At 42.3% G+C, this 18,504-nt stretch overlaps 1 protein-coding gene across 1 annotated transcript in view; it reads right to left on the bottom strand.

Moving 5' to 3' along the window:
- Nucleotides 1-1,408: 1,408 nt before the first annotated feature.
- cacna1fb (calcium channel, voltage-dependent, L type, alpha 1F subunit) overlaps nucleotides 1,409-18,504 on the bottom strand; it is a 145,087-nt gene continuing 127,991 nt past the window's right edge. Inside the window, 15 exon segments of the mRNA XM_076076361.1 lie at nucleotides 1,409-1,672; nucleotides 1,759-1,859; nucleotides 2,654-2,858; nucleotides 3,262-3,374; nucleotides 3,618-3,752; nucleotides 4,323-4,435; nucleotides 7,650-7,907; nucleotides 8,508-8,647; nucleotides 8,973-9,097; nucleotides 10,474-10,575; nucleotides 11,782-11,884; nucleotides 12,564-12,660; nucleotides 14,111-14,238; nucleotides 14,363-14,522; nucleotides 14,739-14,830. Coding sequence (XP_075932476.1) covers nucleotides 1,409-1,672; nucleotides 1,759-1,859; nucleotides 2,654-2,858; nucleotides 3,262-3,374; nucleotides 3,618-3,752; nucleotides 4,323-4,435; nucleotides 7,650-7,907; nucleotides 8,508-8,647; nucleotides 8,973-9,097; nucleotides 10,474-10,575; nucleotides 11,782-11,884; nucleotides 12,564-12,660; nucleotides 14,111-14,238; nucleotides 14,363-14,522; nucleotides 14,739-14,830 — 2,136 coding nt within the window.

Here is an 18,504-nt window from a genome sequence, read left to right as displayed (position 1 = left end):
TGCTAAACCACCACCATCCTACGTCCTGCTAAACTACCACCATTCTACGTCCTGCTAAACCACCACCGTCCTACATCCTGCTAAACCACCACCATCCTACGTCCTGCTAAACCACCACCATCCTACGTCCTGCTAAACCACCACCATCCTACGTCCTGCTAAACCACCACCATCCTACGTCCTGCTAAACTACCACCATTCTACGTCCTGCTAAACCACCACCATCCTACATCCTGCTAAACCACCACCATCCTACGTCCTGCTAAACCACCACCATCCTACGTCCTGCTAAACCACCATCATGCGAGTGAAATACAAAGTTTCTTCGGGAGTCCGTGTCTTCAAAGTGCTTCACTTTGAAGACAGAGGATGTAGTTTCTAAAGCTAATTAGTTACAGCACAATGCTAATCTTTGTGTAGCTTGTTAGCGGAAACCACATCGGAACCAGGAGACAAAAGCTTTTTTCAAAGCTTCATGTGTTAAAGCTGCATTCTCTCTAGTGTCCACCAGGGGGCGACTCCTCTGGTTGTATAGAAGTCTATGAGAAAATGACTCTACTTCTCTCTTGATTTATTACCTCAGTAAACATTGTAAACATGAGTTTATGGTCTCAATCTCTAGTTTCAAGTCTTCTTCAATACAGCATGATGTTCATTTAGTACATTATGGTCCATTTAGAGTCAAACAGACCATAAAGCAGGGGATGCTTTAGGGCGGGGCTACACGCTGATTGACAGGTCTCTACCAGTGACGTATACGGCGTCTCTACGTCACTCCTCCTCAGTCCAGATATGGTCACTTCCTGTTCACTGGTTGCAAAAAAAACAAGATGGCGATGGACAAAAGTGTGAAAAAACTCGAGGCTTCAAACTGTCCACAAACCGATGAGAGACGTCATGACGACTACGTCCTCTTCTTATATTCAGTCTGTGGTCTGAACTCAGTGCTCAGTTATCCATCAATGTTTGGTCGCTGCTGTTAACTCTCAGTGTAAGCTAACGCTGAACAACAGCTAACGGTTAATACTTTGATGTTTTTGGTATGGGTGTATTTTTCACTTTTGATGTAGCTAAGCTAGCTCAAAGCTAATCTTTGTGTTACTACCTGGAAATGCTTTGAATTATAAATTACAAAATGACAACACAACCTGTATAACTGACAACAATGCATTGTGGGTAAAGTGTGATTCTGTGCAGCTTAGCGGCGTTCACCACGTTAACGAGCCAATGAGACGCGACCCTCTGCTGGCGGCCATCTTCATCTGTTTTTCCCAAATGTCATCAGTCAGTGTTACTTTTATTAAGCTCCGCCCTCCTCTCTGTCCTGGCCCCCTTATTGGTTCAATGTCCTGTGAATCACTGATGTCTATCTCAGTCTCGTCTCTGATTGGTTCCGAGCATTAGCCCATCAGAATGATGTCACACAGGTCATCTCGTCGGCCAGCTCGTCCTCGTCGCGGCCCGTCTTCATTGGCTCCTCGTCGCTGTAAAGTGCGGCGGAGTCGGCGGCATCGCTGTTGAGCAAACCGTGGCTCCCGGTGCCGAGGAGGTCGCTGGCGGCCGACTCCATCTCGTCCACCGTCATGTGACACGCATCAGCGATCTCCCGCTTCGCAAACGCCACGAACTTGGGATCCCGAGCGTAAAGACCGAGACCCTCCGAGATCAGAACCTGTAGAGACCAGCACAGAGAATCAGGGACTGTAGGTCTTCTTTAAGTTACCGATCAATGTCAGCGATCGTTCAATGTCTCCTCACCGCCTCCACCAGACTGTCTGCTGATCCTCGCTTCTCCGTCAGCTGAGCGCCGAGCTGTGAGGGAACTCTGAGGGTGGTGTAGGCTCTGTAGGGGGGAGGAGCTACAACCACAGTCACATGACACGTTCAGATACATGACGACGACAACAGAAAACAGCTGTCCAAGATCACATAACTATACTAGTATATAGTATACTATGTATTCATTCAGTATGTACTGCATACTAATGTACTAAATACTACACACTCATTCAGTATGTACTGCATACTAATGTACTAAATACTACACACTCAATCAGTAAGTACTGCATACTAACATACTAAATACTACACACTCAATCAGTAAGTACTGCATACTAACATACTTAATACTACACACTCACTCAGTATGTACTGCATACTAATATACTGAATACTACACACTCACTCAGTATGTACTGCATACTAACGTACTGAATACTACACACTCACTCAGTATGTATGCCACATATGATGCCGTTAGAATGCACATAGCATATTTATTTTTAGTGCAGTTTTATGTTTAGTAAGAATATTATAACAGAACCAATGACATGTTTGTGTCAGAGGTTCACCTTTTTAAAACCACGTCAAAGATGATTCTCTTATATATTATCTGTGTGTTTGTTCATACTTCCTACCTGACGTCCCTGCAGGGCCACCGTACCAGGCCGGTCTGGGTGCTGCACCTGTCACATTGACCCCTGATGGATAAATAGAGTTTAAAGCTCGGTGTACCTTCTGTAATCTATGGTTCACTGTTAGCATAGAGCCTATTGTTAGCATGGAAGCTACAGTCACTTCATACAACACAGGGGATGCTACATTGTTAGCACTGAGGCTTCTGGGACATATGAAACATCTCAGTTCTCCTCACCTCTTCCTGCGCCTCCTTTCTTACCCTCTCCTCCTCCTCCTCCCTCTCCTCCTCCCCCCCCCCAGGGTGGGCTGCCTTCCTCCTCCACCAGGATGAGAGGAGCGTAGAGGAGGCGTCCGCGGCGAGGACACGGGTTTGCCCAGGAGGCCGAGGAGGCTGCCAAGGATCGACCGGAGGAGTGACGAGACTCATAACTGCTAAATGTCTGCCGAGGAAGAGGAGGAGAGGAGGGTTACCTGTGTGTGTGTGTGTTACTTGTGTGTGTGTGTGTGTGTGTTTGTGTGTGCGTTACCTGTGTGTGTGTGTGTGTGTTTGTGTGTGCGTTACCTGTGTGTGTGCGTGTGTGTGTTTGTGTGTGCGTTACCTGTGTGTGTGTGCGTGAGTGTGTTTGTGTGACCTGTGTGTGTGTGTGCGTTACCTGTGTGCGTGTGTGTGCGTGTTACCTGTGTGTGTGTTACCTGTGTGCGTGTGTGTGTTTGTGTGTGCGTTACCTGTGTGTGTGTGCGTGCGTGTGTTTGTGTGTGTGTGACCTGTGTGTGTGTGTGTGCATTACCAGTGTGCGTGTGTGTGTGTGTGTTACCTGTGTGTGTTACTTGTGTGTGTGTTACCTGTGTGCGTGTGCGGCGTGGTGGTGAGGTGGGGTGGTAGGTTCCTGGGATTGGCAGGTCGTCACTGCTTCCCTGTCTCCTCAAACACTGGATGTTGAACGATGGTTTCCGACCTGACAGACGACAACGAAACAAACGCACCCGCTCATCTGTTAGATTATATTTATACAACAATGGACGACAGTAATAAATTAGATGAATCTTAAAACAAGATAACGTTAAATGTGAGATGAGAAAATGAGATTAGAGGAGATTTAATGTTAAAATCGGACACTTCATCTCAGTAATCTCTTATCATCTCGTCGGGTTTGATTTGGTTAACTGTGACATCACAGCATGACATCATCAGGTAGAACCTGTGGGCGTGGCAGGAAGTAGGCGTCTCCGGGTCGTCCTCCTGGCCTCGCTGTATCCGTTACCATAGCCAACGTTGGAGTAGGGGGCGTGGCCATCGTAGTGGTCTCTGTACAGAGGAAGCTCGTCAGGGTGACATCTGCAACACAGAGAGGTGTCTATCTGAGTCTGTACTTGTCTGTCTCTCTGTGTGTACCTGTCTCTGTGTGTACCTGTCTCTGTGTGTACCTGTCTCTGTGTGTTTCTGTCTGTCTGTGTACCTGTCTGTCTGTCTGTCTGTGTGTGTACCTGTCTGTCTGTCTCTGTGTGTACCTGTCTGTCTGTCTCTGTGTGTACCTGTCTGTGTGCGTACCTGTCTGTCTGTCTGTGTGTGTACCTGTCTGTGTGTGTACCTGTGTACCTGTCTGTGTGTGTACCTGTCTGTCTGTCTGTGTGTGTACCTGTCTGTGTGTGTACCTGTCTCTGTGTGTACCTGTCTGTGTGTGTACCTGTCTGTCTGTCTGTGTGTGTACCTGTCTGTGTGTGTACCTGTCTGTCTGTCTGTGTGTGTACCTGTCTCTGTGTGTACCTGTCTGTCTGTCTCTGTGTGTACCTGTCTCTGTGTGTACCTGTCTGTCTGTCTCTGTGTGTACCTGTCTGTGTGCGTACCTGTCTGTCTGTCTCTGTGTGTACCTGTCTGTCTGTCTCTGTGTGTACCTGTCTGTGTGCGTACCTGTCTCTGGAGGTGATGCTGTCGTTGTCCTCCTCTCTGCTGTAGTAACCCTGCTCTCCGTACGTCTCCATGTCTCCGTTCCTCCAGTATCGGTCCCTCGAATCCCTCCTGCAGAATGAAAGGATTTGATTGGCTGAGACGAGGAAGTGACACAAGCTGCAGTTCAGCCAATGACCACTAGAGGGTCTGGTTATCATGGAGTCAGCAGCCTCTAGTGGCCGTTACAGGAACTGCATCACCTGGTGTGTTGATAGAAATATTAATACTAATACTCAGTGGTGGGCCGTCAGGGCCAGCTAAGCCTTCTCTGCTGGCCTACACAGAATAACAAAGTTATAGCAATTTTATCATTTAATAATTTTTCACAAATACACTACAAGTATTATAATATTTTTCCCATTTTCTTATGTTCTCATTGCACAGCTCCTGTCTTCCTCTGTTGCTCTGCTTCCAGCACAGCTTGTTTTAACCTCTCTAACTCTAGCCCTATTTTTAGGCCTCTGCTCAAAAATTGCATACCCATACTAAAGAGTGTATTTCTGCAAATACAAGTTATATTTTAACAATGTTGATGTTATAATAAAGGTGACACTTGTGAGATTTGTTCAGATGTGTAAATATCAGTATACCGTATTTTCCGCACTATAAGGCGCACTTAAAAGCCTTTAATTTTCTCAAAAAACGACAGTGCGCCTTGTAATCCGGAGCGCCTTATATATGGATCAATTGGTTAATTGGTTGATCCATACTGGTTGTACACGGCGCTCTGTCAAAATGTTTCAGTACGACTGGTAAACTACAAAGCCGCACCGCGGTAAACACCGGTACTGTGCTTACTCCTAGTCCAACACCACTTGTGTGTATAAAGACCCCAAAATGGCACCTTTCAAGAGACACGCTTACGACGCTATTCTATTCTATGCGCCTTATAATCCGGTGCGCCCTATATATAAAAACAGTTCTAACATAGGCCATTCATTGAAGGTGCGCCTTATAATCCAGTGCGCTTTATAGTGCGGAAAATACGGTATATGTTACTGGTTAAGAGTAAATGAAGATGGCACACAGCTCAAATTGAAAAGTTTCAGGTTTGCCGGAAAAAAAAGCACTTTTATTGTTATTATTTATTTGGAATGATGCAGCTGAAAGCCTAAAATCTCTCCCAAATCATAGCACAATATGTGAACAGTCTCTGTGCAAATCTTGACTTTGATAAAGTGAAGCAGAACAAAATTAGAGGTTTTAATACAGAGAGGTCAGGCGAGGTCACCAAAATTGTCATTTTGGAACCAGCTGTTCCATTGTAATTTTATATACTATATAACAATATATTTCACTTGTTTTATCACTAATAGTGTTCAATCTGTCCAAATACAGCAGTTTGGCTTCATTTTGAGAGCCACAATCCTCTCTGAGCCTCTCTGTGTCTGTGATCCATGGAGCTGTCTCGTCTGCCTGCAGTTTCTCTGTGTCTATGCAGACCTAACTCAGCAGCCCATTGGTCAATTTCAGTCAATGAACCCTCCTTCGACGCGTCAGAGCCTATAGACTTGAGCTGGGACAACGTGGGATTGATTGACAGAATCGTTAGCCAGTCAGAATCAAAACCGCACCGTCCCTCGCGAAGCATAAAATCGTCAAATCGTCCCCCCCTCGTCTCCTGGATTAGAAAAAAACCCTGTCTTCCAGGAAACAGCTCAGTGACACACAGGATATACGTAGAACAGTTTTTTTAGCTGCAGAACCGGGGAATTATCTGTTATCTTCACGAAATCAGCTCACATCACAGCTGCATTTATGATTATTATCGATAAAGCGGTTTGTGGTTCTGGTGCTTGTTTGCTCATAGCTCTGTAATGGTTTCACGGAGAGACATTTTGAAGATATCTCTGGAATCGGTGTCAAATTCTCTTGCTTTCTGATGTATTGGTTGTCCGTGTTAGCTTTTAGCTTTGTGTTGTTAGCTCAGACCGGAGTGCGTAGACGGCGGACTAATGGCAAAAAATAGGTGATATTGTGGTAAATCTTCTAGTTGAAATGTTAGTTGTGTAGAATTGTAGAGTGTGTAAAAATGGCTTGCAGGATATTGTTGCCCAGACTTTTTTCTTTAACCGAGTATATAACATGTGTGTAACATTCATTATATTCGTTCCTGAGAAGTGCATTGTACGACATGCTGTACGCTAAACTTTCTCTGTAAAATCGAGAGGGGGGCTCTCGGGTTAGAGAGGAGAGCTTTTATCCAATCAGATTCAGCCTCTGTGTCTCTATGTGAGGAGAGAGGCCCGAGGTCCTCTGTAGACTTTGCAGATTAAAGTGAATGGGGACGATATTGTTGATTGTCATAGTGTTCAACCAATCAGATCTTTAGTTTGACATGTTGGGCGTATTCTTTGACGTGTCGGTGGTACCCAGGTAGCCTCTAAGTACGTCTGCATTAACGTGCGCCGTGATTGGTCAGTGGGCCAGCGTGACTTTTGTCAAACAGAAAGCTAGCTAGCAGATCTTAGTGTTTAGTAAGAGTTCAGGTTGAAATATATGGAAGAGAAGTTATGACATTTTTAGCGTTTTAATTGCTGTAGATTGTTTTTTTTACCTGGCTGTGTTTTTAACTTCAACGGCTGAAGGAGGAGAAACGGATTTCTCAAGACCAGAAGAACTGGACATCGTATCAAAGGGTCGGTCACCCCCACAGCCAGCATGGAACAGGATTTGTACGGTATTTCTGGCTGACAGCTGCGGAGAAGCGTTGCACATTTTATTAGGCCGGAATATTAATATGTGAATGGCTCGTGCTCTTCAGTGTGCGGTGGAATACGCGTGTTAGCGCTGCAGTGTTGCAGGTTTGATTTGTTGCTTTGTTGTCATATGAATATATGCGACTGGTTCTTGTGAGTTTGTTGTTGTTATTGTGTTAATTACATTATTCTGACTTGTACGTTAATGACGCAGCATCGCGGGTTTGCCGCGGTTGTTTTCACGTTTTTGCGCTAGTTTAGCGTAGCCTCATGGTTTTTGTTTTGTTTTCTATGTTCCAGGTTCAGAGGTCACAGCCCGTTGTCTGTTATGTGAGCGCAGTCCACCGAAACATTATATTTCCCACAATTTAAGCTTCTGCATTAGTATTATTCAAACGTATGGTTGGGTTCGTAAGCCTCGTACCGAACGGTTTAATACGAATACGTGATGTTACACCGTAGAAACAAATAATAAGCGTAGCTGTGGCTCATCATGAGGTTATTCTACTGTAGTAGGACAGCACAGGAGGCCCAGGTATGAGATGCACGTCCTATTATTACTAATACAACAGTACTATCAGTACCTGGTGTGGTTGTGGTGTGCTGGTCTCTTGTGGTCTCCGTTCTTCGCTGACGGTCGGCGGTGATGATGAATGTTAAAAGACGACCTTCTGTTTTCACGCCGTAGATGTTCGTCGTGTTCGCTGCCGTTCGGCATCTTAGTGAGAGAACCGACCCGGTGGATCAGACCTCCGTTAGACACGCCGCCCTCTCCAACCGGTCCTCCGGGACCTGCAGGGAGACCGGCTGTTATTATAAATGGAACTTCTTTCTCTCTACATCTTTATATCGTTTCATCAAATTAAAGAGAAACCCAGCAGAGAACCTGTTCACCTGCTGAGGTCTGACAACAGACTTCAGATCAGCTGCTGTCCTCAGACAGGGACACTTTGTCCTCTCTGCTCATTTAATAGACTTTCTTCTTTGTGTATTTTATTTTGTTGCAAAACGGGACAAACTGCACTTTGTTTGTCAGTGATATAAGTAAAATCCTCAAATGTGAATATTTCTAATTTTTCTACAAGTAAAATTTATATATTTTTATGTTTTTAATACTTTCACATCAGTCGAGTAATAATATACAGATTCATTCATTAATAGTTGCAGCCTCAATAACAATGATCAGAGTGAGTATTTTTCCTTCCATATTTCTGTTCATCTGATGTCTGATAGTAAATAATATCTTTGTTGTCTCACGTTCAACTCAACCTGTAACCATGGTAACATAGAGTCACATGACGTGGTTGTTTACCGGTGGGCGTGATCAGCACGGAGCCCCGTCGGTCTCTCTCCAGTCCGACGCCGTCGTCCCCCTAAAGAGACAGATCAGCTGTTGACAGACGGACATTTCGGACATGTGGACGTCACTCACTCACAGTCACGTGGATTTATTAATAAAGACCTGATCCTCCAGGTCCTCGTCCTCCAGTAAGACCTCGTCCTCGTCCTCCAGGTCCTCGTTCAGAGCCAGACGCATCTCTGGACCCAGATCCTGCAGAGTCTTTAGACCGGCTTTACACAGCTGCAAACACACACACACACACACACTGTTTAACCTGGGGCGACCGTGGCAAGGTTGGCGGTTCCATCCTTGGCTATGACGTGTCCCTGAGCAAGACACTGAACCCCTAACTGCTCCCTGTATACTAGGGATGGGTCAGATGCAGAGGATACGTTTCCCCACTGCGGGACTATGAAGGGATTGTTCTCTTCTCTCTTCTTCTCTCATCTTTGTGCATCCTAAGTTAATACATGTTGTTCTCCTGGTGTCCACTAGGGGTATCCCTGCTGTATTATGGAGCACTGTAGTGTTCGACAGACAGACAGACAGACAGACAGACCTGAACAGCAGACGGGTTGGTGGTGTCAGCCTCTCCGGCCAGATCTCCTTTCTCTTTCCTCTTCCTGAACTTCCTGAAGTAATCCTGAATCAGGAAAGTCGCATAAAACTTCCCGACTGTCACTTCCTCCTCTGTAGGACGACACAGAGCTCAGTCAGCAGCAGTACTAGTAGTATTTACTCAAGTATGAGTGGTATTTGTTGTACTGTTCATAGTAAATATTGTAGTATTAGTAGTGTTTCTTGTAGTATAAGTGATATTTCTTATAGTGTTTCTTATAGTAATGCTAGTATTGGTTGTTGTAGTATAGAAGTGTTTGTTGTAGTGCTCGTAGTATTGCTTGTGGTACTAGTAGTGTTTCTAGTAGTATTAGCAGTGTTTATTGTAGTACTAGTAGTTTATAGTAGTGTTTATTGTAGTGCTAGTAGTGTTTGTAGTAGCATTAGTAGTGTTTATTGTAGTACTAGTAGTGTTTGTAGTAGTGTTTATTGTAGTACTAGTAGTGTTTATTGTAGTACTAGTAGAGTTTATTGTAGTACTAGTAGTGTTTGTAGTAGTGTTTATTGTAGTACTAGTAGAGTTTGTAGTAGCATTAGTAGTGTTTATTGTAGTACTAGTAGTGTTTATTGTAGTACTAGTAGAGTTTGTAGTAGCATTAGTAGTGTTTATTGTAGTACTAGTAGAGTTTGTAGTAGTGTTTATTGTAGTACTAGTAGAGTTTGTAGTAGCAATAGTAGTGTTTATTGTAGTACTAGTGGTGTTTGTAGTAGTGTTTACTGTAGTACTAGTAGAGTTTGTAGTAGTGTTTATTGTAGTACTAGTAGAGTTTGTAGTAGCATTAGTAGTGTTTATTGTAGTACTAGTAGAGTTTGTAGTAGTGTTTATTGTAGTACTAGTAGAGTTTGTAGTAGCAATAGTAGTGTTTATTGTAGTACTAGTGGTGTTTGTAGTAGTGTTTACTGTCGTACTAGTAGAGTTTGTAGTAGTGTTTATTGTAGTACTAGTAGAGTTTGTAGTAGCAATAGTAGTGTTTATTGTAGTACTAGTAGTGTTTATTGTAGTACTAGTAGAGTTTGTAGTAGCATTAGTAGTGTTTATTGTAGTACTAGTAGTGTTTATTGTAGTACTAGTAGTTTGTAGTAGCAATAGTAGTGTTTATTGTAGTACTAGTAGAGTTTGTAGTAGTGTTTATTGTAGTACTAGTAGAGTTTGTAGTAGCAATAGTAGTGTTTATTGTAGTACTAGTGGTGTTTGTAGTAGTGTTTACTGTAGTACTAGTAGAGTTTGTAGTAGTGTTTATTGTAGTACTAGTAGAGTTTGTAGTAGCATTAGTAGTGTTTATTGTAGTACTAGTGTTTATTGTAGTACTAGTAGAGTTTGTAGTAGCATTAGTAGTGTTTATTGTAGTACTAGTAGTGTTTATTGTAGTACTAGTAGTGTTTGTAGTAGTGGTACTCGTATGTGTGTGTGTGTATATGTATCTTTGTTGTATCGGTAGCATTAGTACCTTCATGTGGTGGTATTACTTCATCCAGTAGTTTTGGTTTCATTCTCTTCCAGATCTTCTTGATGATTCCCCTCAGCTCCTCGTTCTCCTGGTCAGGGTTACCTACCAACAGTGAGCGGGGCCACATATAAGTTATGATGATGCTGCGTTCAGGAACCATCGGAGTAATCAGGTCCTGTAGACAGCTGAGATGTGAGTATGAAGGGAATCTGTGACGTATTTGACAATCATGAACGCCACACTAATACACCAACATACTGTCAAAATAATGTACTAACACATCATACTTACATACTACCATATTAACATACTAACATATTAACATATTAACATACTTACATACTAACATATTAACATACTAACATATTAACATACTTATATACTAATATACTAACATACTTACATACTACCATACTAACATACTTACATACTACCATATTAACATACTAGCATACTAACATTCTAATATACTAATATAATTACATACTAACATACTAACATTCCAATATACTAACATACTAATATATTTACATACTAACATTCTAACATACTAATATAATTACATACTAACATATTAACATACTTATATACTAATATACTAACATACTTACATACTACCATACTAACATACTACCATATTAACATACTAACATACTAGCATACTAACATTCTAATATACTAACATACTAATATACTTACATACTAACATTCTAACATACTAATATAATTACATACTAACATACAAGCATACTAACATTCTAATATGCTAACATACTAACATACTTACATATTAACATACTTACATACTAACATATTAACATACTTACATACTAACATATTAACATACTTATATACTAACATATTAACATACTTATATACTAATATACTAACATACTTACATACTACCATACTTACATACTACCATATTAACATACTAACATACTAGCATACTAACATACTTACATGCTAACATACTAACATACTAATATAATTATATACTAACATACTAATACACTTACATACTAACATACTTGCATACTTACATACTAATATACTTATATACTTGCATACTAATATACTTGCATACTAATACACTAACATACTAATACCCTAACATACTGAAATACTTTCCAAGTACAGACAGTGATTGTTTAGATTCTCAATAATAATATACTAAATACTTATTTGGCCAGTTTATCCAACTAACACCACAATCTGTTATCTCCACATGTAGATATTAAACATGTTATATTTTAAACTCTGTCTTCATTCAGTCTTAATGACGTGAACAGACGACCAATCAGATACCTTCAGTCTTGATCTTTAGAGCGGTGCGAACCAGAGCGAAGAGCGTGGCGTTGAAGGTCACCATCCCGTCAGCGTTCAGAGGCATGTTCATCGCTACGAGGCGCTGAGGAACAGGAACAGGAAGAGGAAGAAGAGGAACAGGAACAGGAAGAAGAGGAACAGGAAGAGGAAGAAGAGGAACAGGAAGAGGAGGAACAGGAAGAGGAGGAGGAACAGGAAGAGGAAGAGGAAAAATAAGTGTAAGAGGAGGAGGAACAGGAACCGGAAGACGAACAAGAACCGGAACAGGAAGAGGAAGAGGAACAGGAAGAGAAAGAAGAGCAGGAGAGGTGTTTTATCTGACTGGACTATGTTCACATATTATGGGATGTGAGTGTGTCTTTAATCTACTGACACAGATAACTTAACTAACTAACTATCTGACAGCTTCTTTACAAATTAAGATGTTTTCACACAAAACAAACTATTTTCACTATTCTTTTTACAATCAATGAATGGAGAATCATGAGCTGATTAATCCATGACCAAAAGATGAATTAATTAAGAGTTCAAAATGAGCTCCAGCAGAAAAATCCTGATGTTACATTAATGAATGAGAATTAATCATTTAAAGTTGTAATATACAGTACATTTCAGAGTGTTATAGCCTGATATGAATAAATGTAGAGGACACACGTCAGAGCCCTGTGGGACACCCAGAATAATTAACCATGAAGTTGACATTAGATTGTTCCTTCATATGAGTTTTTATAATACTTAATGTATTTATATATATATTTTACCTTACAAGCCACTCTGTGAGGACAGAGCTTCCCAAAACCCAGAGGAGGCTGGATCCTCCTGAGCAGAGCCACAACGTCCAGGTGTTTTATACGACCTCTTAAGGAAGAGAACATAATACAATAACTAGTAATACTGCAATATAATAATAGAACTACAATCTGATGTCATCTGAGCCACAACGTCCAGGTGTTCTATACGACAGGAAGTATTCAAGTAAAAGTAGCACAATATCAAAATACTCCATTATAAGTAAAACTACTGAATTCAATATTTTGCATACAGAAATATTAGCAACAAAAAACCCTGCTTCCAGTCTTTGTGCTAAGCTAGGCTAGCAGTATACCTCTTCTTCCAGTCTTTGTGCTAAGCTAGGCTAGCAGTATACCTCTTCTTCCAGTCGTTGTGCTAAGCTAGGCTAGCAGTATACCTCTTCTTCCAGTCTTTGTGCTAAGCTAGGCTAGCAGTATACCTCTTCTTCCAGTCTTTGTGCTAAGCTAGGCTAGCAGTATACCTCTTCTTCCAGTCTTTGTGCTAAGCTAGGCTAGCAGTATACCTCTTCTTCCAGTCTTTGTGTTAAGCTATGCTAGCAGTATACCTCTTCTTCCAGTCTTTGTGTTAAGCTATGCTAGCAGTTTACCGAGCAGTTTTGACTTCAATCACTGATGTGAAAAACCACAAACAGCCAGAAATCTGTGTGTAGTTCTGGATTCAGACCTCAACCTGAACAGCCTCATCAAGACTATTACAAAATCAGCCTCCTATCACCTGAAGAATATATCAAGGATTAGAGGACTTATGTCTCAACAGGTAAAACTTGTCCACGCATTCATCTTCAGTAGACTGGACTACTGTAACGGTGTGTTTACAGGTCTCTGTAACAAGTCAGTCAGAACGCTGCAGCTCGAGTCCTCACTAAGACCAGGAGGGTGGATCACATCACTCCAGGTCTGAGGTCTTTGCACTGGCTTCCTGTCCAACAAAGACTTTGAAATACTGCTGTTGGTTTATAAAGCACTGAATGGTTTAGGGCCAAAACACATCTCTGATCTGCTGCTACCTCATGAACCATCCCGACCCCTTAGGTCGTCTGGGACCGGTCTACTTTCTGTTCCCAGAGTCAGAACTAAACATGGAGAAGCAGCGTTCAGTGTTTCTGCTCCACATATCTGGAACAAAGTCCAGAAAGCTGCAGGTCTGCTGAGACCCTCAGCTCCTTTAAATCAAGACTGAAGATTTTTCTGTTTGCTGCCTTTAATTCAACCACATTCAAGGATATTAATACATTTCTGCATTTCACTATACTACTGTATTTTATTTCTTACACTGCTTTTTGGTGTTAATGACTGTTCTTAATTGTCTTAAAATCTCCTTTTCTTTTGCAGATGTTTTGATGCTTTTAATGGTTTTATGTGAATTACCTTGTTGTTGAAATGTGCTGTACAAATAAACTTGCCTTGCCTCTGCTTCCAGTCTTTGTGCTAAGCTAGGCTAGCAGTTTACCTCTGCTTCCAGTCTTTGTGCTAAGCTAGGCTAAGAACAAACATACTTGGCCTCTGGATCGTATTCAGACCAGATCCTCTTGAACTCGTCCAGATGATGCGGTCCCAGAATCGACCAATCACGTGTTAGATAGTCAAAGTTGTCCATGATGACGGCGACGAATAGGTTAATGATCTGAAGGACACACAAGCAGTCAGTGTGTGTATATGTGTGTGTGTGTGTGTGTGTGTATATGTGTGTGTGTATATGTATATGTGTGTGTGTGTGTGTATATGTGTGTGTGTGTGTCTGTTCTCACCAGAAAAGCACACAACATGAAGAAGCTAATAAAGTAAACGATGGCGAAGTTGCTTCCACAGCTAAACTCTTCTCCTGGTCCGTAGTCAGACTCTGGGTCACAGCGTTTACCTGGAAGACTGGCCAACATGATCTCCTGCCACGCCTCACCTGTCGCACACCTGCACACACACACACACACGCATGTGATTATTTACATGATATTATAATATTTCATATTTGATTGAATAGTTCTTGAAGTTGTTGAGAAATATTCAAAACAGAACTCTGACTCCATTACCCATAATGCCCCTGGATAATGTATTTCAATAGAATTCAGTTGTCACAATCAGAGACGAAGAGGAGGAGGAAGAGGAAGAAGAGGAAGAGGATCTGACCTGAAGAGGAGGAGGACCGCCTGAGGAAATGTCTGGAAGTTGTTATTTCTGTTGATCTGAGTGAGATCCTGCATCGCTACCTTCCCAAAGGTCTGAGAGAGAGACAGAGAGAGACAGAGAGTGACAGACAGAGAGAGAGAGAGAGACAAAGAGAGAGAGAGAGAGACAGAGACAGAGAGAGAGACAGACAGAGAGAGAGAGAGAGTGAGAGAGAGAGAGTGAGAGACAGAGAGAGAGAGAGACAGAGTGAGAGACAGAGAGAGAGAGAGACAGAGAGAGAGAGTGAGAGAGAGAGAGTGAGAGACAGAGACAGAGAGAGAGAGTGAGAGACAGAGAGAGAGTGAGAGACAGAGAGAGACAGAGAGAGAGAGAGTGAGAGACAGAGAGGGAGAGACAGAGAGAGAGAGTGAGAGACAGAGAGAGAGTGAGAGACAGAGAGAGAGAGAGAGAGAGAGACAGAGAGAGAGAGAGAGAGTGAGAGACGGAGAGAGAGAGTGAGAGACAGAGAGAGAGAGTGAGAGACAGAGAGCAAGAGAGAGACAGAGAGAGAGAGTGAGAGACAGAGAGAGAGAGAGTGAGAGATAGAGAGAGAGAGTGAGAGACAGAGAGCGAGAGAGAGACAGAGAGAGAGAGTGAGAGACGGAGAGAGAGAGTGAGAGACAGAGAGAGAGAGTGAGAGACAGAGAGCGAGAGAGAGACAGAGAGAGAGAGTGAGAGACAGAGAGAGAGAGTGAGAGATAGAGAGAGAGAGTGAGAGACAGAGAGACTCGGGAATAAATAAAAGTGGCAAGGAGATCGTGCATCTCTGCCGGGCCTTAGGCCTGTACATAGTTAACGGTAGGTTCAGAGGGGACTCTTTAGGAAGATTCACATACTCCTCAGCTCTTGGATCTAGTGTCGTAGACTATGCAATCACTGACATGGACCCCTCCACTATCAGTGCATTCACTGTCAGACAACAAGCCCCCCTCTCAGACCACAACCAAATAAATCTGTTCTTTAAACTCTCAGGTCAAATGAATGACATAAAAAAAAGAACCCAGTAAGCTGTTTAAATTAAATGCTACTTACCGATGGGCCCCAGACAGTGGAGACAAATTCATCATGGCCTTGAACTCACCTGATCTGATAGATGACATATCAATATATGACCAACAATATATCCACACCAGAGACGGTGTAAACAAGGCCATTGATGATATCAATATGATATTTCACAGGGCAGCTATTAAAGCTGACCTTATAAAACAAACACGGAAGCCTGTAAAAAGGCAAAACATGGAAAAATGGTTTGATCAAGAATGCAAGAGCATCAGAAAAGACCTGAGACAAATAGCAAATGAAAAACATCGCCAACCAAACAACCCAGCCCTACGCATTAGGTACAATGAAATTTTAAACACGTATAAATGTACAATTAGGAACAAAAAACAAAACTATACCCACATGAAACTTGAAGATATTGAGAACGCCATTGATCAAAATCAATTCTGGGATATGTTGAACAAATTCAACACAAAGCAGCCACAGGCATTACCCATCCAAGATGGTGACATCTGGAGAGCACATTTTGAACATTTGTACAAAGATATACCAATAAATCAAACTAACTCAGACCAATATATTACAAAAGAAAAACTCCAAACATTAGAAGAAATAATTAAAGACAACCAGAACCCCCTTGATTTCCCAATGACTTGGGAAGAACTGAGCACACAGACAAAGTGTCTCCGGCCAAGGAAAGCTTGTGGTCCAGACAGGTGGTCTCATCAAAAATGAGATGCTCAAATGCAGCACCCCAGAGATGCAGGGTGCAGTGTTGAAGTTGTTCAACATCATATTACAGTCAGGGTGTTTTCCTGACTCCTGGAGCAAAGGGCTCATTTCACCCATTCATAAGAGTGGAGACAAGTCAGACCCTAGTAACTACCGGGGCATCTGTGTCAGCAGCTGTCTCGGTAAATTATTCTGTAGTATTCTCAATAAAAGAAAACTACATTTCCTTGACGAACACTCCATCTTGAGTAAAAATCTAATTGGCTTCCTCCCAAAACACCGGACCACCGACCATGTATATACCCTTCATACTTTAATTAACAAACATGTCCACCAAACAAAAAATGGTAAAATATTTGCTTGTTTTATTGATTTCAAGAAAGCCTTCGATTCTATTTGGCACGAAGGGCTCTACTACAGACTCCTACAGTGTGGGATAGGGGGCAAAGTATATGATCTGGTTAAATCAATGTATTTGGAAAATAGATGTGCTGTTAAAATTGGAGACAAACAAACTGAATCCTTCACCCAGAAAAGAGGTGTTTGTCAGGGTTGCAACTTAAGTCCGACTTTATTTAATATACAGTATATATAAATGAACTTGCTGTTGAGTTGGATCAATGTGCTGCTCCTGGGCTCTCCCTCCTAGAGAGAGAGGTGAAGTGTCTGCTTTATGCCGATGACCTGGTCCTACTGTCCCCTACTGAACCAGGACTACAGCAACAGCTGGACATAGTGCAACAGTTCTGTCACAACTGGGCCCTGGCAGTAAACATGAAGAAAACCAATGTCACGATTTTCCAAAAACGTCCCAGATGTCAGGAGAACAAATACCAGTTTACCATAAACACCAACATGATTGAACATAGTATGAGTTATACCTACCTTGGTATAACCAGAACTGCATCAGGGGGTTTCAACATGGCAGTGAATGCACTAAAAGAAAAAGCTCGAAGAGCTCTACACGCAATTAAGAGAAAATTTTATAATTTTCAAATCCCAATTAAAATCTGGTTTAAAATCTTTAACAGTGTCATCCAGCCCATTGTGCTGTATGGTAGTGAAGTATGGGTCCACTCAGTCATCACAGTTATACCCGCTGGGACAAACATCCAACAGAGTCTCTACACGCAGAATTCTGCAGACACATTTTACACAGAAACACACCAACAGATGCATGTAGAGCAGAACTAGGCCGATACCCACTGATCACTAACATTCAAAAGAGAGCACTCACATTCTTCAATCACCTTAGATCCAGCCCCCCAGACACCCTCCACTCCAAAGCCCTCCGAACCCAAGAGCTGAGCCCAGAGAAGAGTCCCCTATGTCAGCTGGTGCTGAGACTAGCTGCCTCCTCTCAGACACACGGGGACCAGTCTCTCAACAACACTGCTCTCCAAACACCAACCAGAGTAAAACACATCATGGCGAGATGTAAAGAAGCCTATCTGGAGCACTGGAGAGAGGAAACTGGGGGCCAAAGCAGACTGGAATGTTATCTGGCCCTAGAGAGAGACTATGAATTGGCAGAGTATCTCTCTACAGTCAGAGATATAAAGCAGAGACAGAACCTCACCAAGTACAGGCTCAGTGACCACAAACTGGAGATTGAAACAGGACGACACAAAAAGTCATGGCAACCAAGAGAGAACAGAACATGTGGTCACTGTGGGACCGGTGAGGTTGAGACGGAGATGCACTTCCTCCTAAAATGCAAAACATTCCATAAAATTAGGAACATCTACCTAAACAAATTTGACTCTGTGATTTCAGATTTTAAAAAATCGAGTGATATCTCAAAATTAAAAGTCCTCCTAGGAGAAGGAGAGAGGGCAGACCTTGCTGCCCAGTATGTACTAACATGCCACAACCTGAGGGACAGTAGGTGACGCTTTGGCGATGCCGTTTCTGGGCGTTCATGCCAACGGAGCAGATCTGAGTTTGGGTTGAATTGGGAGAGACGGAAAGAGAGAGAGATCTATCTATC

This window comes from Anarhichas minor, unplaced genomic scaffold, assembly GCF_050575085.1.
Source record: "Anarhichas minor isolate MPS153535 unplaced genomic scaffold, ASM5057508v1 ptg000056l, whole genome shotgun sequence".
NCBI lineage: Eukaryota > Metazoa > Chordata > Actinopteri > Perciformes > Anarhichadidae > Anarhichas > Anarhichas minor.
The sequence above is the reverse complement of the archived record's forward strand: the minus strand, read 5'-3'. Positions and strand labels throughout refer to the sequence as shown.